The 26663-nt window shown below is 40.3% G+C and overlaps 1 protein-coding gene across 1 annotated transcript in view; it reads left to right on the forward strand.

The window, feature by feature from the left end:
• Sol1 overlaps nt 1-26663 on the forward strand; it is a 311881-nt gene that overhangs the window by 162185 nt on the left and 123033 nt on the right. Inside the window, exons 8-9 of the mRNA XM_043415216.1 lie at nt 10478-10689; nt 14488-14565. Of these exons, the coding sequence (XP_043271151.1) occupies nt 10478-10689; nt 14488-14565 (290 nt within the window). The remainder of the gene's footprint in view (nt 1-10477; nt 10690-14487; nt 14566-26663) is intronic.

Here is a 26663-nt window from a genome sequence, read left to right on the forward strand (position 1 = left end):
TTCATGTATGTAAAGTAATACAGGAGATTCTCGGTGCAATCGGAAACCGATTATAATTTCCATAATTTGTCTTCAACTCAAGATTAAATTTCGATTCTACTGCATGCATTTTCGAAATTGATCTCTTGGAAATAAAATGTAATCAACTCGCTTTTTCAAACGCTACCGCAATTCTAGACAAACTTTCACTTATTTTCGTGGAGACGTTCAAATTTGAAAAACCTGGCTCTTTAAGGTTTTAATACATTTTTTTGTATTGCTTGAAGTCATGTAGTTCCAAACTGTCTACACGTACGAGGACATGTCTAACAATAATTTCCACGTTGAACCACTTATATGGAAACGTCGAAGGTTGTATGAATCTTGAATAATCCGTAGGCCGGTACCATCCTGAATTTGCATTGTTCCGCTTGGTTTGACGTTTCGAATGTATGTTATATTTCATCCCTGGTTTCATGACGTGACCAATGAATAGGAATTTACCAGGAGATCAACGAGCTCGATTACTTCTGATCGGCTGCTTCGTCACATCTCGTGCTAGTTCCATCGTTTTCTCTTCTAGTTTTCTTACACCTCGGTGTCAACGAGTTGTGCTAGATGGAATCCATTGTTCAACATAACTAAAACGTTGGATTTTGTTCAAAAAATGTTATAAAATAAAGAAGCTTGTTCTTTTAATAATCGGATCGTTCTTCGAATTGAGTATTATTTTTATCGATTGGCGCTGTGAGTGAAGATAGTCACACTGCCTTTGACTAGTTCAGATGGAGATATATATATAGATATAAAAGAAAAAGGTACAAACAACGCGAAGAAGTTTGTTTACTTGGAGACAGTAGTTGTTATATTCAAAGACCGGAAAAAAAGGACGTGAAGTTTAAACGTCGTCGGAATATTCAATCAATTCATCTAATCTTGACGGTTTCAATTCTATTTCTTTCTTCACTCTAAAAAAATTGTATTTGAGTTGTACAAGATCGAGGAAGTGACTTCTTGAGGTGATTAACGTTGCATCTGTGTATTCGAACTAACGAGTGATAGAGATGATTTAATGGATCGTATTTTTTCTTTCATTGGAATTACATTTGGTCAAGATTTCATCAGGTAATCTAAACAAACTTGTTTTCTCTTTACAATTTAAACTTTTGTTGGAGCAATCTTACTGCGTTTGTATGTGATAAACTCTATTCTCTATTCAATTGATCGCTCGTATTGTTCTCTATTTCAATTAATTTCGTAATGAACTTGTCATGTCGATTATCTCAACTCTATAGTGGTATCTCATCAATCAGTTCTCCAATTCTCAAATTTCAGCTAGACACAGTACATCATCGTCTCACACGAGTCTCGTGAAGATTCTCTTCTCGTGTAAGCCTCTAATCATACTTTTATTTTATTTCAGAAGTAAAAATTTTTTTTAACAAAGAATGATCTCACTTTAACAAATTTGAAGGAAAAACTGCAATTAAGATCACAAACTTGAAATGTGAACCTTGGTACTTTTGTATGTAAACAAGTATTATAAATTATAATCTGTATCTTTGTGCAAAAAAATATTTATTCGTTTATGTCATAAAGAAAGATGAAAAACAAATACGGTGGTTAACTTACATGGTTACGTACTCCCATGGACTCAATTGCACGCTTCGACATCTCTCGAGGGCAGAATATACGAAATTATCGACATCGTAAAGGAGAGTTCCCATTTGTACGAACTTTGTAGCTACCCTGAGTGATGGAGGGGAAAACCTAGAGATAGAGCAAGAGACTAAGGGTGACAGGGTCTGAAGCGATGGTGTTCAATTAATGAACGATTAAACTAATCAAAGTTGTTTCAATGTTGGCTCGATACACGCTCCAAGTACGTTAACAGTTCATGCCAGGTTCTTTGTATTAGATGGCCATCCATGTTTCCCTACGAACCGATGTTCATCTCTCGTTTTTTCAAGCACGTAAACAACCATTTTCACGGATCATGTACATCGCATCTTACAAAAAACAAACAAATGGTATTAAAAAAACGGCAGCGTTAATGGAGGACCATCGGATTCTCCCTTGCTCGGTCCGTCGTTTACCGGACGTGTACTGTATTCCGGTAGGCTAGTCAACGACGATAATGCGCGCTCCACATATTCAATAGAGTATGGGACACGATCGACGGAGTTCAGCGATGCTCAACTTCCGGAAGATCAAGATAATAACATGATAGTGTGATAGAACATCGTAGACAGACTCATATCCATGGCCATATTCACACGTGCATATATATAATGCATATGTACACGCTTTCGAGTATGGGAAAGTTGTACGTGTATTAGCATATGTAGATATAAATATAGGAATAGTTCTCTATCTCTATTCGCGAAATGCTCGAACAACCAAGTGAATATTGCGGAGAGCAGAGTCGAAGCATTGGAGCAAGTTTAGATCCGCTGAGCGTTGCTAATCGCTTATAAAGATAGAGAATAGAATTGAGAGCTTCCTTGATCGTTACGCGATATTCACAAATTTTTCCTAGTCAGGAATGTTGGTGTAATTTCACATGAGTGTGTATGTCCACATTCATGTTCCACCAGCGACTAGAAGATGTCGTATATATGAATATTCTATACGTAAAATTTTCTGAGCTCCTCCGGTGCGTTTCCAGCTCAAGCGGAGTTTAGATAAACCAGGGCGTGATTATACTCAGTGGAGAGTGCCCGTAGGGTATAATCGTGTTTTTCTCCATAAAAGTAGATTCGAAGGGACGCGAAAGAGAAAGATAGCGAAATTTCGGAAAATCCTATATAGTAATATCGCAGAGTCGCAGAATTCGATATTCCCATCCTAACTACTTGCTTGTAACATTTACGGTGTCTGTATGCGGTTAACAAGTACTGGGAAATACGTCATATGAATATTCATCAGTAAAATAAACATTTTTCGAACTTACTCATTATTCGGGGGGGATAAAGTGAATGATGACACAACATTGTTGAGCGTTGATGAGCGTAATTCGATAAGAAAAAATCCGGATGAAAAATGCTTGTAAATGCCCCAGAAGCTGAATCATTTCTTCCAAATTCTTGGTACTAAGAAGAACGTGGAAAAAAAAAACATTTCTCTTATGAGGAAAAAAATAGATTGGGCAATCCCGCCCTCCGACAGGCTGGAAAGCTTCAGAAGGCAAAAAAGAGAAACTCCCATTGGAAGATCCAAGGTGGCGAAGGTCAGTTTCGGGGTGCTCTAGTCCGAATGAAATTAAGGAAGCTCAATGCGGAATTAGGATGGAGTTCGAAGGATTTATCAAGGATTAACTCCTGCACGAAACTAGCTACAGCCAGAAGGTGCTCCGCTGATCCTTTCCCCCTTTTCTGGCTCTTCCTAACCTCCTACTTCTGTCGCTTGCTCGATTCTTTCGTCTTCTCTTGTTCATTATCTGCCTTTCTTTATTCCTCTTCTCCCGTCTTTAGCCGATCCTCTGCGTTCAAACACATCTTTGTTCGTTCTTTCTTTCACACAACTTGTCCTTCCTTCCTTCCACCATCTTTTTGACACAAACAAAAATACGTTTTTGAGAATAAAAACCTCGCATGAGTCCAGTAGGAACGTGTTCAGAGCGAAGGATTCTGAGGCTCATTTATCAAGGATTACACATTCCAACTGGATATGCCGTACATAACGATAAACCTTGATCGTATAACAGTAAAAGTACATTTTTCACAAGAAAGAAGATTTTGAAAATTATTCTTTGCACTTTGACCATGAGATGGTGGTCGATCACTGTAATTGATTTGAATTTTCTAAGCGGTTCGTTGATGTCTATACCAACGGAATGGAATGACATCGGAAAATGCATGAATTCGATGACAATTGTCAGTTGAATAAAAAAAAAAGTAACCTCGTGATAATCAACAGCTCTCGCGATCGAACTCATCCGCAATCACGAGATCCGAGGACTTCGTAATGCTCTTGAAAACTCTTGGTCTTTTGTCACCTGCTTTCGTACGGACTGGAGTTTCATCGTTCGCTCCAATAGTTACTTGTGTATAATGATTTCTGTAATCCATGTCTATTTCTCGCTATTCATCTTTCTCTCTGGTTTCTATTGTTCCCGAACTCAAGCAATTCCAGAAATAATCGTCGTCATAGTGTTTAATTACTTCTCGTATTTCGTAAAAGCGGCTCTAATAGAATTCCAACGTTCTGACAAGGCTTTCGAGTATTCGCTCTCGTTAACGCAGCGTGTTTTCTACCGCTAACCCTACATTGAGGTGATACACGTGATCAATTCAAGTGGACACTGCGAAAAAAAAAAACAGCGAAAAGGGAAGAATTCAACCAAAATAAAATGCAGGCTCGGCCAACGTGGGCGAGCCAACGTTTAAATTTGTGAGCGCCAGAGTATTGCTTTGCTGTGCATTTTTTCGTCACCAGCGTTTGGTAGGTATCTATGAGCTATATGTTATTTCCATGGAACTCTGTACTTCCTTGTTCGCTGATTTATGCAACGAATTTTTTCCAATATACCCAGCACACGTATATTTACGTACCTCATGCAGCGTCCTATACAGGGTGTTACTCTCGTGAGTGTTTGTAGTTTCTAGCTTAAAAACTGACGTCGTACTGAACAAAAATGATTTGGGACAAAATCAAGAAGATTCAAGAACCGAAAGACGTTTTCCCGTTTGACCTTAGGGCGAAACCACGGTCCAGTGTGAAACGTTCAATGTTTCAAACTGCTGTTCACACATATTTATCCCTGTATTAATAAAATCGTTGGAGGTCTTCCGAAACGATGTGAATTAATTTCTTTATATGGCACACTCTGTTAGATTTTCTTCACGAAGTTCATTTTATGTCTTTCTATCGACAACGCCAGTTCATGAGTTCGCTCTTCAAACAGTATTGGACTTTTGTTAAAGGCCAATTGTTAGCTGTCATAGTAAATTAAGAATTTTTCGTAATTTGTATTACTATGAGTATCGTATGGTTGAATACTTTTCAATCGTTTTTATTTTGGAGTCAATTTGAAAATGGCTCGAATGACCGAGGTAGGACACTTCAATTTATGAAATTAAGAGACATCCATGGGAATACGCATAAACATTTCGAAAACATCAGCTTTTTTACTAATCACGTTGTCTTTTAGATCCAAGGAAATAAAACACTTCGGTTTTGAGTCCGACTGATGATCGGTTAATGGTGTTCAAAAAATACTTTCTACACTTCATGCAGTCAAATTGGTTGATAAAATAATCACTAATATGTGATATTCAAGTCTACTTTTAAGCTCAATCCATCATAACTGTTATTCAAAAATAATGGAAATTTTTATAACGTCATGATATGATACATTCGGTTACATGACAATTGGTCCCAGGACAAAATATCCTGAGACACAATATCCTCTATAATTTTGTTCAATGATTTTTTGTTTTTTTTTTTATTGTTTTAAACACTTTTATTGTTACACACACACGCAACCCAAACTAACATTCAAACAAAAACACACATACACACACACACACAAAACATACAAACAGTATTATTTTTATAATATTATTTACAATATTATTTTTATTACTCATAAATATTACACATAAAAATATTCAAGACATTCAGTCTTACAAGTGTAGGATATTTTCAAATCGAAGATATTATGTCTTTAGGATATTTTGGCGCGGGAGATTTTGTCTCGGGATCTTTTGACCGTACACCGGTACATTCATGAATTGAGTTGAGACGCTTCCTCGTAGACTCTTCACAGCTGACCGTGTTGGTGACTCCAGAAATGAAGTTGAAGCAGCGACGCCCATTTGCCAAATTCGGTTCAATTAGAGTTCAAGAGTTCGGTTAACGTCTTAACATACTTGAAAACTTGAACAGCGAAAAATTGGCATTCGAATCATGTTTCCATGATAAAACGTATTTTTGAAATAACGGCTCGTACAATTGTGAGCAGGAGACACCCTGTATACTTATAGAAGTGGAATCGTCGTCATTCACTCGTACGAACAAGCTTTCACTCCATAAGATAATTGGAAAATTCTAATGGTACCGTACGTTTTTACGAACGCGACATTTTCTCGATTTTATTATCTCTTTCACGCGTGAATACAGGATTCATTGCGAAATCGTCTTGAAAGCAATAATAGTTTATTTCGCCTCCCGCCCAAGATAGCTCAATAATACCGAGTGGTCTGTATTTAAGGACGAGGCCGTACAGTCATTTTTTTACCCAAAAGTTGTGACCTGTACCTTTCAAAAGTTAGGCCAGTTTACAAGTTGGCAACGTTGCATACACTTTAAAGTCTTCGAAAGACTTTAAACGTCGGAAACACGGACGGTGACGATCCTAGCCTCAAAAAACTGCACGGGAAACAGATTATTATTAATATAATCTCAGTAAATCTCCTTATAAATCTGAAAAAATTGACATTATTCAGCAAGCCTTGCTCATGTTGCAAAAAAATTTCATATTTTTAGCATATAATTTTTTACGGAGATATCACTGAATGTGTCTTGACTTCCATAAGATTACATGTTATTAGGCCCAAATTGTTATTGATTTTTCTCAACAACGACGCTCCTAAATTGTCTGAAAATTTAACTGATTTTTTTTTACACTTCGCTTTATAAGATGCAATCGGTTTAAAAGCGATAACATCATTTTCTTTCTAATGCCTCAACTTCCTTAAGGAGAGTTGAAAGAGAGAGAAAACACGTGCTGACACTGATGAATGTCACAATGAATCAGCGTTCAGTTAGATGAGCCATATTATATTTTATGGATCACGTATTTCTATACATATATGAAAAATAACCGTAAAAATATAGTCTGAACGAAGAAGAACGACTTCTATTGAAATTGAAGCAGCTCTTTTCAAGTCCATCGGAATGCTTAGCACACATAACCCCCTAGTAATTTTTCCGATATGCCATTGGATCGGGCGTACGTTCCTTTTTCTCCAATGAAATTTGAATTATCAAAGCTTATGCATATGTGAGAAGGAATAGGACGACCAGATACGCTTGAATAGGAGGTCGCTTCGTGCAGCGATTGATAATATACTTTCATATGCTCATCGATCGTGGTGAAACTGACCGCTTTATTGTGGCATAGAAAAATCTTCTTTAACGGAAGCTCGTAAAACGTCGGCATTCCTTAACATTCTAAAGCACGTTTGCGTGTGACATTTTTCTAGTTCGAGCTTACGATATCGGGATTGAGCGATCAGTTTTCAAATTGAATGCTTCAGTTTACGTTCGACGTTTTTTCATGCTGATGATAATTTTCATAACGTTGTCGCGAATTTCAAAGTTTCTTCCCAGATATAAATTGTGTAGTCGCCATCACGAATATCGCAGAGTGCAGTCACCGTGCCGTCACTGTGCCGCGAGCAGGGTCTTAGCTTGATTCTCAGGTCGACGAAAACGGTGACAATTTGTCATTTATGAAGACATTTTTGCACGAACAATATTAATCTAGAAAATGACATGCCAATTTTACCCCCACCACCGCGGATCGTTTTATTCAGAGAAAAGATAGTCTCGGCGACAGCTTCAAGCCAGCAGACGACAGGGCTGTCAATGTACTTGTCCGGAGACTCTACCGAGTCTCTTGATAATGACGCGGGGCCATTGTTGTAGCGTGAAGAAAATTTGCTATATTTCGGTTTAAAGCAAAACGGAAAGTTTTTTTTGCAAGTGTTGACGCTTCAAAGGGCCAACACGCACTTCACACTGTAGTATAGGGGATGAAATAAATATTTTTCTAAAATAACAAAAAACTAACGGAAACTTTGTGAATAAACAAATGTAGGTACGTATTTCTATGTTTCGTTGGTTCGACTACGATTTTTTTTTCTCTCTCCGTTGCGTTTGCTCATTGAACTTTCAAGCGGATCGGAAGAAAGGAAAACTTTTTCTTGCTCTCGCAGAGTGTGTGGATCACTTGCGCAGGTTCAATTTGTTTAGTCCTTTAATTAAATACTCGAGTATACGCTCACGGTGAACCATGAGACGAAGGCAATATTGCCGACTGCGTTCCCTTGAGTTATGTGCGACAACCAAGTGCCCATACTTGCTCTTTAACCGTCTCTACTTCTCCCTGAAGAAACCGAGGGAGAGAGAACGAGAGGGAGGGAGTGCATTCACGTGCCGTAGCAGCCTCCACGACACTCTCGAGTTGGTCTTCTAAGTTTACTAATCAAGTTTACTACGTGTACACATAGCAAGCAGCTCAGGGGCTCCTCGTTTTTTCGAAAACTCCATACTCACTCGGTCACATTCCTATACCCTTCGTAGCTCGTATAAGGTGCAAAAGTATTTGTACACAAAGTAATTCAAGTATGACGTGCTGAAATACAACGCCAAAATCGTGATAATTTGTCGGTTTTACCAAAACGAAAAATAATTGATACTGGTCGCACAGTAAAGACGAGCAGGATAAAATGTTGCGGCCATATGTGCAAGAATATCGCATGAATATTAAAGAAGTAACAGAGAAATTTAAAGGATGGAAGAGAAAGAAATAGGGAGTGAAAAAAAGGAGGAACTGTATACACTTTATGAGAAAACTTTTACTTCTCGCTTAACAGTACATCTTCGAGACCATTTCGTCGCCGTTGATACTCTTAGAAGTTTGAGTAATTATAAGCCGCTCTCTTTCTCCCAGGCTTAAGATAGATCATGATTATCCCTGGCCGAATTGTACTCCTATGTATATATCTACGGATATATACGTGTCCACTAAAAAACAGCGATGAAGTGGTCGGGGATACGGGGTTGACTGTCGAGAGACAAAATCCGGACTCGCGCTTTTGCCTCGGGATTGTACTTACTACTTTGCTCAACTATATCCGACTCTAATGTCCTTAAACCTTTCATGAAAGTCTCGAGGTGAGGAGAGCGGAAGGAAGTAGAGCAATAGGGATGGAAAAGTGCTTTTGTGTGTTTCTGACTCGAGGGTTCGTACTGGTTTTGAAGCTTCTCTATCTTTATCTTGTTTGAACCGACGACGTCCTTCCGATATTTATCCATATATGTATATCCCAACCACGTGCGATATGAGTGAGGGGTGTATGCCGACGAATTCACTTTTATTCTACATAGACTTTTGTTGGTTTTTTTTTCGTTGTCTCTACCGTTTTTGTAAGATTTCGGAACAATTCCGAAGACCGAGTGTTGGTTTCTCTCCTCTTCGTGCTCCGAGGGTAACAGAAATAAAACGAGATAAATTTTTCCGACGTTTATCGCTCGTAAGGCTAATGAGATTAGCGAGCAACTGTTGGTCGTAATAGCGGTAATTTGGTGTCTCACAAAGTCTACTACATGCTTAAACTTTCATCTGATAGCATAAAGCTAATATGCACGCCAGAGTTCAAGACTATTTCCTGCAATCGATGAAAATGCACGTGTTTACCATAAAAAAAAAGTAAATTGACGCTGTGATAAAAAAATGCATACATAAAGATGTATGGATGGGCGCACATACGTAGGTTCATGCTTGTTTATGAATAGCGCTCCTGTGCTCCTTCAAACATTTTACAACCTTCGCTTTGTCAATGTACAAAGTCTTTCTAGTTTTATCGTCGCATTCAACACTCGGCGAATGCTTTAAAACACTTCAAATGAGCCTCTTTTTTCTTTTTTTCGTCTCATTCAACTTTTTTCCCACTGTAACGCGGTTCAGCTTCTTTTTACGCCAAGAGAGAAAGACTCACCTTTCTCCGCGTTGAGTCGTTTCTGGCCGGGCTCTTTCGGCAAGCAACTTAATCAAAGGAACAAGGACTCGCTCAAGAGAGTGGCAAAATGAAGAATGAGTCGGCTCGTCAAGCACAGACTCCCGAATACAAAGTTTGCCCTGCGTTATGAAAAAATGGACCTCCGAGTGTGTAAACATTAGAATAACTGCATGCCAGGATATTCATTAATGCATATGAAAATCCGGCATTCAATCGACGCTGATTAAGAGGAGAGAGAGAAAGAGAGAGAGAGAGATAGAAGAAATTATAAAAAATAAACGAAGCAAAAAGACGAAAAAGCAAAAGGATAGATAAAAATAAAGTATTCGTTCCATCCTTAATTGCTATCCTGCATAAATAATGAGATTGGTGAACGAGAGCATCGTCAGCGGAGCAGCTTGAAGAGGGCTTGATAATTAAATACTATTCATAGAATTAATCGGATTAACAAACGATTTAATGAGGCATCGTTGTACATTCTTCAACGTCATTACTCCTCGTTCCAATAGGTGTGCATATATACAGATATCGGTATTGTATCGCGTGAACATTGGGATGAAAGTTGCTAGTGAGTTTTGAGTTCACTGTTCTCACCGAGCATAACGGACTCAAATATTATTCCAGGGATTTTCCTGCCCCACTGCGTACTTCGATTCAAGCGAAGCTTTTCACGAAATCTAATTTATTTACAAGCCTACGAAAGATTCACGAGCTCCGTCTGACCTAGAAATTGTGATATTTCGTTTCAGTTGCATAAATAGAGCAGACTTGATCAGGGTACATGATGGAAGAAATTCAGACAGTCCGACAATCGCCCTTCTCTGCAATCAAGCTGCCGGCGTCGAAGTGCTCAGTACAGGACCAGATTTGTTCGTCGAATTTGTTGCTAACTCTGAGTGGCCAGACCAGGGCTTCAGGGCAATGTTCCAGTTTCAACCACTGGACGATACGCCACATTCAGGTTTGTAGAAATTCCATTGTGCTAAACGGCACCGCACCATTAAGCTCCCTACACGAATTTAACCATCTAGAAATTTAACTTTAATATTTACTTCGATGCACTAATTGTTCTGAACCTCTACCCATCTATTTTCTTCTGTATTGTGCTAACCGTGTTTCATTGTCGAGAATTTCTTGCGGTCAGCCTCTATCGAGACAAATCGATATTCTTCGAATTCTCGCTCCGACGAGCAATTTGCACTTCGCAGAGAAGATTGACTTACGATCATCATTATCACGATAATCTATTACCACAATCAAATTTATTCACACTATTATCGTTACTCTCACAACCCCCAAATTGAATACAGATTTTTTCCATTTCGATGTTTTCATACCAGAGATCAACGATAATCGTTAGATACAAAAGCAGTCAAAAAATCAGATCGTGAACAATAAAACGTACTGAAAAGGCTCGGCGATGACGTCCAGGCTTCTGCATTAACTATAGTCCGTGTTAATTATAAATGCCGAACTGATGTGAAAATAAAAACATTGTTGAACAAGAAAGAGCGAAAGAGCAATACTTTTATACACTTTCATTCGTCAAAACATATTTTACAATTCTAAGAAGAATGCAATAGATTGTGAACTCCATTGAACTCGTCAAAAACCATCAATCTTTTTCTCAAACTTTATGGTGGCTTCAAGTTGAGCGAATTAGGTTAGAAAAATCTTTTCGTCAAATTTCTGTCAAATATCTTGAATCTATACCAAATCGAACAACGCTCAACCTCCTGACGCTATTTCTGAACCCGCGTCATTTCCGTTAAGCATCTCCAACCGTAAATATCTTTAACGCGGATTTTGAATAAACATATAGACTGGAATCTTATCCAAATGCCGAATGATCCTGCTAAGGAATCCTGGAAACACCAAGTTTACGAAATGGTTTATGAAACACGGTTAAAGTTTTCTAGAGTTTACAAAAGTAAATAACAATGAGCATTTTTTATTCTGGAAAGTTCAACTCGCCTAATTGTAAGCTTCCTGAAGGGAAAACTTAAGGTAAGAGTCGCGCGACTCTATGGTCAAATGACTATTTATTAATCGTCGAAATAAAATAGGTTATAAGAAAGGTTTTCTGTATTGAATAAATCTTGGGGCAATTTAAACTGGATTCGTCTAAATTTATACAAGATCATATTTAATAATTTATGATTAAAAATATCTTATGATTGCTTATTTGACCCGGTTTTTCAATATATACATATATATATCGGTTCTCTTCTCACCTGACAGTCGAGAGATATCCTAGCCTCCAAACTCGCCGGCTATCACGAAAAGTATATATATATGTATACATTCTTAACGTTGCCAAGTATATCGAGCCACTTCATGGCAGTCGATCTCCTTCCATTTTCTGAGTTTTCATCGAGATTATTTTAAAAATTCTCTTCGAATTAGTCGATGGCCCTATATTTTTATGGTCACATTATAATCTTTATAATATAATCTATGAGGAGCAATTTTATCATAAACTATATCTAATCGATAAGGAAATGAATTCTGCAATCATAGTGTTGGCGGGATGGGTTTCTCATACGATGCCGTGTTATATTTCTATTTTTGATCGTAAATTTCTTGATATAATTTTCGGTAACCTATCAAATCCTTTAGCCATATGAAAGTTTATCACGTAAAAATGGTATAATTTAAAAATCACGAGTTCGTCTAATACCGATTGTCGCGCGACTCCTACCTTAAAGTAGTTCGGCCGTTCTACGACTAGTCAAGTTTGCAACCACTTCATGCTGATTAATTTTAAGTCTAAGTTATTAATCAAATTAATAAATACTTACATTGAAAATATTTTTATCATAAAAATGTAATAAAATGCTTTAAAAATATCATAAAAGATAAAATTTATACTCCAACTTGACTAGTTAGTGATCGAGTCGATACCGGTGACACTTGAAATACACATAACCTAGAGAACAGTTTTATTGTGCGAAAGAAAGTTTATATCGGTGTTACGGCACCGAGAAAAAGGAATGGTCAATTCATGAAAAAAAAGCGAAGCTACTAGACGAATAAAAGCATGTGAGTCAGTCTCAAAAATAAATCTGATGGAATTCCCGCGATTCCCGAATTTGCCCGAAGTTCAATCAGCTGTTACCAGCAGTCCCAACGTAATGACTGGCATCCGATTTCGACACGTCAAAAACTCAAGTTTTTTCATGTTTTCTTTCTTAAAAACCCCGTAAGATAATGTTTTTTTTTTTAAAGAAATGAAATCTGTGATAAATTTTCTTCACGATAGAAACTTTTCCGAAGCTCGAACACTGTACATCCTTTTCACAATTAATATTATTGTGAGTTCTCCCATAAGGTACCGTGTTAAAGACTTAAAATTTTAAATGAAATAATTCAAAATTTTTCCCCGTAAGAGGTCCCGGAACTGTGCTAATCGTTATCAGAGGACCTTAAAATATCATTTACTGCAAAAAAAAGTAGATCTTCACCGTACTTTATCGAACGGCCGAACTACTTTAATATCTACAGTGAATGTGATTTCTCTGAAAAATCGAGAAGCAGAATTCTACTTATCTTCGTCAGTTGAGCTTCGGTCGGTAAGCATACCATCTCAGTTACCACTGGAAGCAGCGCATACGTTCTACTCCATTCTGAGCGCTGCCTCGCGGAGATTTTTCAAACTACGTTGGGGATAAGCTACCCCTTAAGGTGATCTATCACTTGTTCAGTCGGTAAAAATCCTATTGCACGGTTTATTCCGAGTAGCCTCATATTTTAAAGAAAATATGAGTTACACGCTATTCTCATTTTATCAGAGAACAAGGTGTAACCTTTATTTTTCTCAAAAAATTAAGGGTGTCCGAGTAAACCGTGCAACCATTCTGCAGTTATCTCTCTCGCACTCGCGCAATTGATAGATCACCTTAAGAGTATGGATCAGTCGACTAACCTCACTTGGAATTTTTGAAATTGAAATTCTCTGGCACGGTTTGACCGATTAAAAAAAGGCTCTGTCAGCCTACGCAGAACGATGGCTACGCAGAACGGAAACTGACAGAGCCTTTTTTTAATCGGTCAAACTGTGTCAAAGAATTTCGATTTCGAAATTTGCAGCTATCTCTCTCGCACTCACGGTTGCGATATACCGACTGATCCATCCTCTTAACGTGATACGTATCCGCACTAGGCCCCACTTCGAAACGGCAGTCGGTAAAGTAACCTTCCGGGAAATGCCGGAGTGAATCATGAAAATGCTTTTACTCAATTGGTAAAGTGACTGTTTTGAGAAAAAGCTCGACTTCCGAGTTGACGACTGTTGAGTTACAATCTCGGGCTTTTCAACGTCATTCGATAAGTTGAAAAACTTGCAACTGTCTCGGTCCCCAAGGAAAAACTCGTTATACGAATCCTCCCAGAAGCAAATGAAATTTTCCAAAAAAATTGTCCAATTTGGTCGTTTTGCGAACGAAGTTTTAGAAAATTCGGTAATAATAGAAGCGAGCGGATAGCTCACGCGGTAATTTGTCTTGCCTATCAGAGATATGAGTCCAGGAGAAAAGAACTACTGGCGAACACCCCGGGTTACCCAATTTATGAGGTAATAAATCATGAACGCGGACCCTTTGTATTAAGGTAGATTGGTTGTGTTCTGTTGCACACAGTAGGATAAATATACATATACAGGCGAGAACGGATACACAGAAGGGCGCATGCGTGGTTAGTACTCCCCGCCGTAATTAACGGCACTGTATATTCTGAGGATAATTACAATAATGTGTTGCAGAGCTAGACAAGGTCGTCCCTGGGGCTGTTACGGGTAACCCCAAGTACTCGGTCATCGGGCCGGCTGTCAGCGCAACGAGTAAGTATCCAGCTATCATTCTAGATGTGTATATATGCTCGCGCATGTCCACAACTATGTACAAGTTCAATAAAACGCGATTTTCTCGTTATGTCGGATGAGACGATTTATCACAAGGAGTTCCGTAACGAATAACCCTTTGATTAATCATCCAATTGCCTCGTGATGAAGAAAAAAATGAAAGACTGACGTTGACGTCAAAAGCGATTTGCCAGAATCTAGGTACATGTCTGATGGATTGCGAAGTTTTGTTGAACTCGAGCGAGAAGGTCATGCGCGCGATGAGGATAAATTGCAACAAAAACATTTGCTCCGAGCTCATTCTTCGTTGTTCATTAAACAATCAAAAACTTTGTGTCCATTATTTCTGCGCCCTCGTCAGAGGCATAACAGCGATTTCTCGAAGGAAGTTTTGTTCGGTATAGTTTGATGAGGATCACACAGAGTTGAAGTTGTCCGGCTTGTCTACCTTGTCCGTGGATTCGTTTGTTGCTGCTCACCATTGTCCATGCTCTCATCATCTGTCGTCACGGATTTGCTCGAATGAGAAGGACCGAGTGAGAGATAGAAATGCCTTAATCTCAATTTGTACGTCTCCGTGAAATCCGCGTATTTACTCATGCAAATCTTCCACTCCCTAATGCAAACTAACAACGTGACTGGACCAACGTAAACGAAGAGCAGTCACGAGGAACTCCAGAACAAGGCAACGGACAGAGGGAGCTAGAGTGAGAAATTCAAATGGTACAGTTTCTCTAAGCTCGCTTCTCCACCGCCAGTAGCAAGTTCAATGTGTTATCCGTGTAGGTCGTATAGTTAGTAGTTTATGTCTGGAAAGGCTTCCCAAGTTAGGCTGAGTGAAGCGAATGAAACAGGCAGGTTGAGATGCAGTTGGGTGTTACTCACAGCGGACCTTCACCGTCTTAGGGATACTTATAGGTTCTACCGTAAAACAAAGTATAGTTGTTTCGCCACATACCATCATATACGCGAAAGCTCTTCATGGTCCTTCTTGAGCGTTCTTCCTTCGTTGCCACGCTTTGCCTCCCACTCCTCTCTGTCCCTCTATACATGACAGCTATATAATACGTGGCATCACAGTATGTGAATGCGTGTGGCTGCGCCGTCGGAAAACCCGCGAGGATAAGTGCCACGAATGCGGTGGTGCACCTGAACCGTTACATAAACTCTCCTAAGAACCGATAAATTACCATTTCAGAGCTTTTCGCTTGTCGGTATAAAAACATTTCTGGAACAAGTTTGAATAAGTATACACTTGAGTAACAATAGGCTCGATTCTTTTAAAACTTTTTTGAGATGTTTGTGTTCATCGGCAACCCTGATGCGACGAACTCTCGAGAAAATCGATAAAAAATGGTTTTTTAGGATGGAATTGTTAACGATTGTGGGACTACTTCAAGGCCAGACTGTGAACCAGTGTGTAACGAACCTCAAATATTGAGACTGAATGTACAAAAAAACAGCTGACCCGAACGGAAAATCACTGGCACAGAATGTAACTCATCGATGCATGCGAAAGTCATTACGGACCGAAAGAGGCCTGCAGTCGGTCCAAGCTTTATTCACCCAATCCACCGGTTCGCGCCACTGAATCCACATGATCGATTCAGTCCGCGTTTTCCCGTCCTATTTGCATCGTACAAACTGGCCAGCAATATAACTGATAAGTCCGTAGATAAATGTGATTTTTTGTATACTGAGCTCTCTCTCTCTCTCTCCTCTCTCTTGATCACAAACGTTGTTTGTATATGTGACACATTCACAGATTGCAACGGGCAATAAATTATTAAAGCGCTTATACGTACGTACGCGACGATGTGCTTCGTCCCACTCTCCCGGATTTACAGTGTACATAGAACCACCGGTGCACCGTGAAAAATGTCCCATTTCAGGTTGAGTGGCGGTGGTTGCGGAACAAGCCATAAAGAGGTGAGATCCAGTGTGGCCATGACGCGTAAATTGTGAAGCAAGTGTAGAATGTTCGAGTATGAGACTGACGGTATATAAATTACTTGAAAATAAGACGCATACCTATATTTACAGTGGACCCTACGTATATAACATACACAATATTATGATACGTGATAAAGTGAGTGAACGCATCAAGAAAAAGATTAGAGTTTATTTACGACACTGATCCCACAATACAACAATGTACGAAAAAAAATGTGAAGTGTTATTGCGCGTTCCTTCAATATTCGCTATACTGCTAGTCCCTTATCCGATTTAATTAAAGCGGAACCTTCAACGGAGGCTTTCCTTTGTCGGGAGTAGTGCCATGGGGATCCAGTCCGTACTATGCTACAAGAATAGTGAGAATTCTTTTATGTAAGGGCCATCGTAATATCAACTCAATATCGTATCGTAACGATTTTTTTAATGCCCGATGCGTACTTCCGTGTATTTAATCCAAACAAGACGCAGGTTTCTGAAATCTCGGCTCTGTTAGCGTCCATTTTTTAAACTTAACGTCCATAAAATTGTTATTTTTTACCTACTTGATAATAAAACTTTCGGCAAATCGATAAACCGAGAAGAGCAAATGTCAACCTGTAAAGACTCTGGTTCGCGAATTGTTGAAGATACACAAATTGTACTTCTCCAATAACACGTATCCATTCCGGGGAGTTTGATATACTCCACAGTACCATTATGCACAGTGTCGTATGTCATTTCAAGATTGGACTCCGGAAGTTTGTAGGAAATCCTTTGAATCTAACTTCTATTCAAGAGAGTTAACCTCAGAACTCTGTAGATCTAAGAAGCTATGGGTGAAGTCCACTGATTTACGTTTACATGCGATGATGAAAAACGCCAACAGGCGAGAATTTAAAGACAGTTATCAAGGTCGTAATTGAAATACTGCGCGAAGCTGTCGCTGTTAAGACGCTCGTCCCCCGTCGGTTCGCAATATCAATTACTTTTAAACGAGTTCAAGTGGTCCGAAGCTGCCAAAGCGACAATATCTTTTTCCGAATTTTATTAGAGCGTGCAGTAGCACAGGAGGACGAATATTCTAAATTTACCACGAGCGTTCGTTTGTCTTTCTAATATTTCGCGAAAGTCTTCTACAAAGGGATTGAAAAACGATGAAGAAAAGGTACTACGGGTTAAAAACGGAATGAAGTAAACGAAAAAAAATTGGGAAACGATAAAAAAACATAGTCCTTTTCAGGATACGGAAGAAAGCACAGAGAGACGTAAAAGAAACATAAAAAACGTATGTTAAGAAAAGACGAAATCAAATAATCTTCGGTAATATAATAGAGCCAAAGGATATCAAAGAGTAGGGTAGGATATTGGTTCGCAGAGAGTACGATCAATGCAGGATAACTGTCAACACCAATACGGCTTTCATTTCATCTACACTGTGCATTACATTTCACTTTAATTTACATTTCGCTACACATATACTTATACGTATAAAATATATAATCTCTTCCCTCTCAATCGGCTCGAGGAATTCGAGTCAGGAAACTCATTCCCTCCAGTATAATCAAAAATATGATTCAATACTTGCAACGAGTGCAGAGCCTGTAAAGAGGATGCATATCGGTGCTTCGCCCAATTTCGCACTGGAAGGCCTGTAAATGTTCGATGCTACATGCGTCAATGAAAGCGAACGTTAAGACCTTCGAACCTTCCGCGTTTAGGCAGTGCTCTGCGGCCTATTCGGTAGTTACATTTCATCACGTTACGAATGGCAGTAATTTATGCAAAGAACGAACAACAGGTATGCGGGGGTTGAATATTCTGCGGTTCAATCACATCTTAAGGAAACGTTAACCGGAAATTTATAGTGGAAACGTTAGTTAAAGATGATTTGATGGGATACAGTCACTCAAGCATCTACCTGCGCCTGCGGAATGATCTTTACACGGTTTGAAGCTTCGGGCCATTAGTATCATGAAGGAAAACACGGTTAGCATGCTTTGAGTTGTTCAGGGTATACCTTGCTAGTTATCGCGATGGTATTTCTATCCTCGAATTAGGTACAGCGGTCTGTGGTGGTGATCTCGCGTATCTGAGTTTGCATATTGCAATCGGACGAAGGAAATAGTATGTATGTCTTCGCCTCTGCCGCATACATCACAGTCCCAAACCTCCCTAACACTAATTGATCGTCCGATATTCTACTACCGGAGTTGGCTGAAGCCTCAGCGGCATTAACCTTCCGGGTGTTAGTACTGTCGTATCATCTGGTTCATGTTGGCTCTCTACACATCCCGATTCCCTTCATGGATGTCGTAAATAGATCCACGAGGGACGAACGTGCATCGAGTGATTCTCGCACATGCCGCTCTTGGCCTTTCCCGTAAGCACTCTTGCTTTGGATATCTTCCGCATTGCTTCTTTACCACTGCATACTTTTTTCCGACACACAAATCCAACTTGTACATACATTATTCTCACAGATATACTGCGTCGTTGATTCCGAAACTCAAATCAAATAAATCATGTTTTAAATGATTGTTGTTTGCATCCACTATTCCGTTTGGATATCACACGAGCTGCTGGCTCATTCTGTGTGTACTTGTATCGTCCATCAATGACAATAACTCACTGTAGATTACAGTTTTGGTACGCAACGGACTTAAAACGGACTCGCAAAAGAAGTAGAGGTTCATTTTGCGTTTGCAGGCTTGAAAAAAGTTAGGAAAATGGACAGATCTCTCGCAACGAGGTAAAGAAGTAAAACGCAAGGAAGATCAAGCTGGAGTTGTGGAGGAAAGGCGACACATCTTTCCGCAGTGCGGATGTAACCAGCTCAGGATTAGGTTGGCTTACACAAGTGGAAACGATAAAATACTTTCGTGTGTCTTATTCGTTCTTGCCTCGTTTTCCTCTACTCGAGAGAATTCTAACAAGAACGTTAGTGTGTTGGATGCCCATTTACCAACGTACAGACGATTTTGTAACTTTCATAAATTCCCTTTTACTCTGCTGTTAACTTTTAGAAACTCATAATTTTTGATCTCACACTTGAGAGATCTGAAATACATTAACGCAGTTCAAAGTTTGCCGATCTACAGAGTATTAAATTATGATTGAGTACAGAAAGAAACGCCGACTCTCCGATGACCAAACCGCTAACGTTGAAAGCAATTGCAATAGTTTTTCTATCAACACCATTATTTCATATCTGTGGAATGTTTTTTCAGGAAGAATGTCGCTTGTTCGTGAAACCACAAAACATACGTGTAGCAGTTTTTGCGCATGAGAATTGTGGACCTTACTTCACCGGAATAAAAATAAAAAGTGATATTTCGCTCACACAAATATTGCCATTCTCTGAGCTGACAGAAGCGGCGAGTTTGTAAACTCGCTTGGAAGGCTAATGATGTGAAACATTAAAGTTGCATTAAAGGAGAGACGGGAATGGGGTGAATATTTCTCACTATTGCTTGTCTCGCGCCACGAACTCTCGACCAGGAGAATTCGCCGTGTCGCCCAGAGCTCCAGCCAAATCGTCCAGCGGGACCCGCACCACCGCAACCATTTACCGTGACGCTAGATTATCGCTGCCTGCGAATTATATATGCCACGCAGTTATAACGAATTGTTGCCTGTGTGCATATAGAAACTTTATGTACACTCCATTTTGTCTGCATTTGCACGGGTACATGTGTACTCTGATATAAATGAGCGTGTAAAGGTACCAGTTGAAAAAAATTATGCGGAACTGCGGTTGGTTTTGGTGCGCACAGCCGGGACCAGTCCCACGCTCTCTCTCTCTCTCTCTCTCTCTCTCTCTCTCTCTCTCTCTCTCTCTCTCTCTCTCTCTCTCTCTCTCTCTCTCTCTCTCTCTCTCTCTCTCTCTCTTATAATAAAAACACAAATATTGTGGATTCACGTTTTCCTTTGTCTGGTGGCTGCATATCTGTATACACCGGTTAAACTACACGCAGAAATACATTTGTGTGTGAATTGTGTGCAATCCTTTCTTGCAGCTAGATTTGTTCATTGGCTTTTCCCATCGTTTTCTTTTTTCTACACTTACACCGGTGTAAGCCCAAGAATGAACACATCCAACTTTGTCTGCATTTATGAGAAAAAGACTAAGCGGAAAAAAGCTAAGCTCTTTCAAATAACGAGAGGAAGCTTCGTAGAGATTGGTGACTCGAGGAATCTACTCATTCCCGGCTCACCATCGCACACACGTACATTTAATGAACATGGATACGAGACACACACAAATACTTTAGCCCAGATAGAACCTTTCACAAGACATTCGTATCACCGAGTTATTACCAGTTGAGCTTCTCGTCCGGTATTGTTGGAGTCGCCAATGTAAGTGAAAGAAATTGTTGTATGTATATACACATATTGAATCGCCGAACTAAGGAAAGCTGGACTAACTGACTTTTTACCTATCGCGTTAACGTTTTTGCAAAGTTAGAGCCCGCACGGACAAACCGGAAAACGGAAGTTATCGTCTCCGGCGGCGAGCAATTATCATTAGTTGCACTCGCGGCGACAGAGGAGAAACCTTAAGGGGTGGATGAGACTTTTGCCAGGGATGTGAAACGAAAATCAGAAGGAAATCTTCGGCGGAAGGAGAGAAGCAGGGCGGGAGGGGGGAGCTTATCGTTTTTGTTCTGGTTGCTGCTAATATACGTATGCATGCTGTATATATACAAAGAAAAGAGCGTGCGGAGTTTGGCTTCGAAAATACCAATTGAAGAGAGCGTCACGTTTTAGTGGTGGAATTTGTGTGCGAGTGTGTGTGTATGTGTGTGTGTGCGTCAATGCGCGTTGTGGCTAAGAATCGGGAAAGCCACAGGCAAGAAAATAAAAAACGATATGCCGCGAGCGCGTCTCGGTAGAGCGGACTATATAGCTGTCGGCAGTCTCAACAGCGTGAGACTAAGTTGGTGGCAAAGTTGTTCCAAAGTCGTTATCACGCCAAGAGAACTCGGGACAGAAGCGAAAGGGGAACAAAGAGGCGCGGCTAAACTAATCGGCTCGGTGGGCTCGTTCACGAGGATGGCTCTGCCAAAAGAAAAAGGATAGAAACGGATGAAGAGAGAAAATGTGGAAAAGCCAACGTAACGAAAGCTCAATATAGCAAAGACACAAAAAGACCAAGGAGAGAGATATACACTGGAGATGGAAAAGAGACAACTAGAAATCGGAGGAGATCTCAAAGCTCTGGCAAAACACCGGCTGCAAGAGTTTCCTTCGCGTCGAACGCGAAAGCTCAACCGATCGCTTCGTGACGCAAGACTTGCTCGCAGTGTGTATGTGCAAAGAGCAGCCTGCGCATGGATACACATACACGTGTGACTTCTAGCCAGCAACCCCTGAGCTTCGGTTTATATACATCATTGTGTATACTTATCCGGGCTTGCGGGACAGATAACAATCCGATAAAATCTAATTTAACCCCTTCCTGACGTCCACCGATGCAGAGAATGTGTGGGACGTTCGTGAAGCTACCTTGCTCTTTCCATCTCTCCATCCCGCATTCGGTTCACTGACCACTCTTGCCTGCTGTGGCTCACGCTCATTGCTGGATACAAACAGGACTCTCGCGGCCACCGGGCCTGATACATTTTGCGGTTGAGCAACTCGAAGTTGCGGCGTGGCAGACGGGAAAATGGAGGCGCGATATAGGGGTTTCACCGGCCACGGGATATCCTCACCACCAAACCCTATTCCCAGAATCCTTTTCTCCTCCTGCTCTCTTACTCTCTGAGCCTCTATCGCTGAGAAACCTTCGCCACACATGTGCAACCCTGTTTCGAATCCATAGTTCACGGTGGTATGTACAACCATATACGGGACTTGGTGTTTACATGTGTACATATTGAAACTAACTCATCCAACATGTGTATGTATGCTTAGAGCTAGATATACAATAGATTGAGCCCAAAGTACGTCCACGAACGGGACAGGAACTACGTTGGAGAATCGGGAACTGATATTTTTGACGCAGGGCCAGGGCTTCATCAGTTACGTTCGAGTGATAGTACAAGGAATTTTGATGTATGGGATAGGTGTGGTCGTGTGTGAGTTTGCTCTCAGGAGTAGCAGGATCCGACGAGGGGTTTTTCCCTGGGGAGCCCTAGCCGCACTCGAGTTACCATTGTAATTGGCCAATCCAAATCCTTGGGGTGCAATGCGTATTTGTGTACTTGAGAAAAACATTTTTTCAATATCCCTCTGTGTATTCCCTCGGATTTTTATGACCACATTGCTTCACTTATCTTTTCTTCCATGTTCTTTGATACACTGGCCGATACCTTGATAGGAAATTCTACGCTCTTGCATTCCGTCATCCTTTCCCTCGTAACGAGTTGACCATGGCTGTACGATTCTCGGAGATTTATGTGGGCGCGAGAATTTTGCGCACCATGTCATCCCCCCCAAAAAGATCGACGGACATGCGCATAATGTCTATCAATCAAACGTCGATCTCCCGAAAATTTCGTCGAGCTCTCTCTCTCTTTCGTTCCGGGGCCGTTAACGATTTAACATCTCCAAGATCGCTACATCGTATCAATAGATACGAGAAATCGTCGATGGTGTATTCTTCAGATATCAGAGTGGCCACCCGAATCTGTCGTCAATTTCTGAAGCTATGAGATCTCCCCGGAACAGAAGAAAGAGCCAACGTGGGACACCCAAGAAATCATCAGATAAGAAACATTTATCTTTATATTGTCCACTAATCAGTTCCATGGCAAACTCAAATTTCTATTTTTTGAAACAACTAATGTACAATGTATGTTGTCGAATGAATGTGTGAACTCGTGTGCTAAAATTCTTTTGAATAAATATTATAAAACATTACACCCTCTCTCAGGAACCCTTCGAACATGGCTCGTGGTTAGATATGTTCCGATTGAGTTTACCAACATTGTAAGAAACTTAGAAGACTGTTTTTCAGGCTATTCTGACTTAACGCAAACCTGCATTTCACATCATATCGCCAAGGTCATCTTGGCGTTCGTCGTTGTGAGCTGTGAACTTTCTATGCACACTTATTTGAAAGCGTCCTCAGGGTGATGACATCAATGACACGTTATGTTTATGTTTGTAACAATAGTTTATATTTGTCAATCAGATGAGCACAATATCCTTCAAAGTAGTCTCTTAGCGTAATTAGCATCAAAAGTACACTTCCAAAGCGATGCTATTCTTGTTATAAGATCAGTGTGGTAAGTATATAATTTCGTCGCATGCAGCCCTGTTCACTCGCGTGATGTTGGTTTTCTCACCATCCCGATAAGCTAACATTACTGTTTTCTTATACGGGGCTTCCTTCAAGAGTTAAAGCGTCGGTCACATCACGACAAACTTTCACGACGTTGTGCGAGCAACCACTTTCAAGTCCCTCCGGCGGTAGCAGTGGAGAATCGCTCGACTCCTCATCCCCTCAATGCCACTCGACTTTGCCCTTACCAAGACTTGGCTTGTTCACTCCTTTACTATATCGTCCCTTTTCACTACTAAGCATCGATCGCGCTGGTGCGATGTTGCTGTTTAACGTACGTCTTTAGGCTGAACAACGTACGGTCCCGTGCTATCCTGCCATGAGAGAGTCACTAGGGGATGAAAACTACAGTTTCCAAACTTTTCGTCGCAAAATGAAGCTGCAGAAAGAGAACGATGAAGTTAAACGTCAAGCGGACAGGAAGTCATATAAGTTTTGACACACCTTCGCTTCAAATGTTGCATAACCTACCACCAGTTTGCATCTTCAACGATGAAATGCCTTCAGCAGGGATAACGTAAGCTGAACTCTTCAAAGCACTATGAAAATAATGTATATTCTAGTCAATTTTCCCCATGCTGTTTGGCAATGAGCTTACACATTGAGAGAATAATTAAAAATGACCACGCATTTTAAAACCTCACAATGTTGTGTTTCAACGTAGAGAATGAGCTATATTAACTCGATCGAAAGTTCGCCAACTGGGCGTAGCTTACAAGCGTAGCGAAAGCCTGTTTTATAAAATTTACAGGGTATTATCTCCAAAGAGAGCATTCTAAAATAATCATATTCTTGTTAAAGTCCACGCATAAAATAGAATATTCCATCATAACTGTTGAAGAACGTATTACATACCGAATCGTACGCAGTTGTTGTACTCATCCATTAATCTCGAAATTTTTGCTGGAGATTTCTCCATATGATGCTTCATGGGAGTGCTGTAACTGAAGTAGCGTAACAAACCTTGGGCCTCTTTTCATTACAAAGTAACATTTGCGAATTGGTGGTCGTAAGCTTTACAATGCTGAGCTCAAGTGGATGCTGCCACGTTTCGAGTCACTGCTGGACAGAAGCGAGTCTATTCTGCCCAACTTCGGAGGGTACTGCACCGACGACGTATGTCTCATAATATTTTCATTGCAAGCCGCGCGTTGTGTAGTCCCAGGAGTTCTATAACATTGGTGGGATGGAGCTCCTAGGAACAGTAGACCAACGGTAGGCCACGTGCTTACAATCTCGATGCATATATCTATGCCAAAGTTACAGGCAAATCTGGTATATATATATATGTATACATATTCGCCTCGCACTCACTTGCCGCACGTCGTGTCTCTACAGACCCCACACAGCTCAAACGCGCGAGCTCACCTTTTGACCTCGGAACGAGCACGAGAACTGTGAATATAAGAGGTTCTGCCAGCAGTAGAGTAGCACATCTCTCATGGGAAAACCTGAACCAGAGAGGGCGAGGAAGAAAGAGTGAGAGAGGGGACGATAAAAAAAGAGATCGAGCTAGTAGCGGAACCCGCAAGGCGACGTGCAGCATTTACCTTGCAGTGCTCATTCCCTCAAAGTAAGTATGCAGTCCCAGATCTCGCTTCCCCGCTCTCGCTTCTTCCTTCATATGTGCCTTGTTTTTTTCCGCCTCTCTGCTCACTCTTCAGAGCCCTGAACATTAAAAAACAAAATCGTAAAGCGGCAACGATGGAGGACCCTACTGCTGAACTTGGAAAACATGCCATCGACTCCGTTTTTAGCTCATGACGTCAATCATTGAACTGATTCAACCCGCAATACACGAACAAATTTGTAATTGTTTGAATGCTACTCTTGCTTCTTAAACGGTTCAATACTGATTATATCGATGAAATAAACGAAGCTCTTGAGGATAAACGATAAGTAAGTTGCCTGATAGATTACATCATTCGTGTATTACACACACAAACTTACGCTCAAACCGTCGTCATTTCACTCTCTTACTTTTCTCCGTTATTAGATACAATATGGGGTATTTCCCCCTGAATAGATATATTTTCTGTACATTTTCACTGGAAAATAAAGGCTCAGACTGAACTTTAGAGTAAGAGACAGTAAAAGAGTGAACTATTTACTCCATTCTCTTGAAAGGATCGCACTTCCTGCAAACGCTGTGTAATTATAAGCTGACATATAAGATTCAAACGCTCTGACAGACTCAAACAGAATGACTGAGCAGGTACGTAAGATGGAGGACGACGATAGTAAGATACCTGCTCTTGTTGAAACGTTTAGTTCTGTATCTCAAAACAAAAAATGAATGCAACACGCAAAATCAAGAATACACGTCGACGTAGAAAACTTCGTGCCTCTTTGAAAGCTTTGTTACCCATAGATTTTTGAGATCATTTAGGAAATAAATGAAAACTGCCTCGCACAACACGTTATGAGCTCTGTTATCAGTAGAATACTCTTAAACATTTGGAAATTCAGAGTAGAGGAAAAAGAAGCTTCATGCCATGTGAACAACAACAAAAATTTGTCAACCGTAACTCATGGGCGAGCAGGGAAGAGGAAAAGCGGAAGAACGTCTCTGTTAATTTGGCGTATGTTGTCTGTTGCTTATATACCTTGATACCTATAACGTAGTACGTATCTGACAAGAAATATCTGTATAACGAGTTTAGTTGCCTTGCCGTTTAATGGGAAAAGTTAACCAGTTCATCGAACCGTGTTCGCGTACCACTCATTTCCGGTTCTTTAGCATGCAACCATTGTTGGATCAAATTGTATCCCACAAAATAGCATTCGACTATGTAATTGATTTTTACCAACAACTTTTAGGCTTAGCGGAAAATTGTTATATTATCACGGTAGCACA

Source organism: Venturia canescens, chromosome 1 (genome assembly GCF_019457755.1).
Source record: "Venturia canescens isolate UGA chromosome 1, ASM1945775v1, whole genome shotgun sequence".
Lineage (NCBI taxonomy): Eukaryota > Metazoa > Arthropoda > Insecta > Hymenoptera > Ichneumonidae > Venturia > Venturia canescens.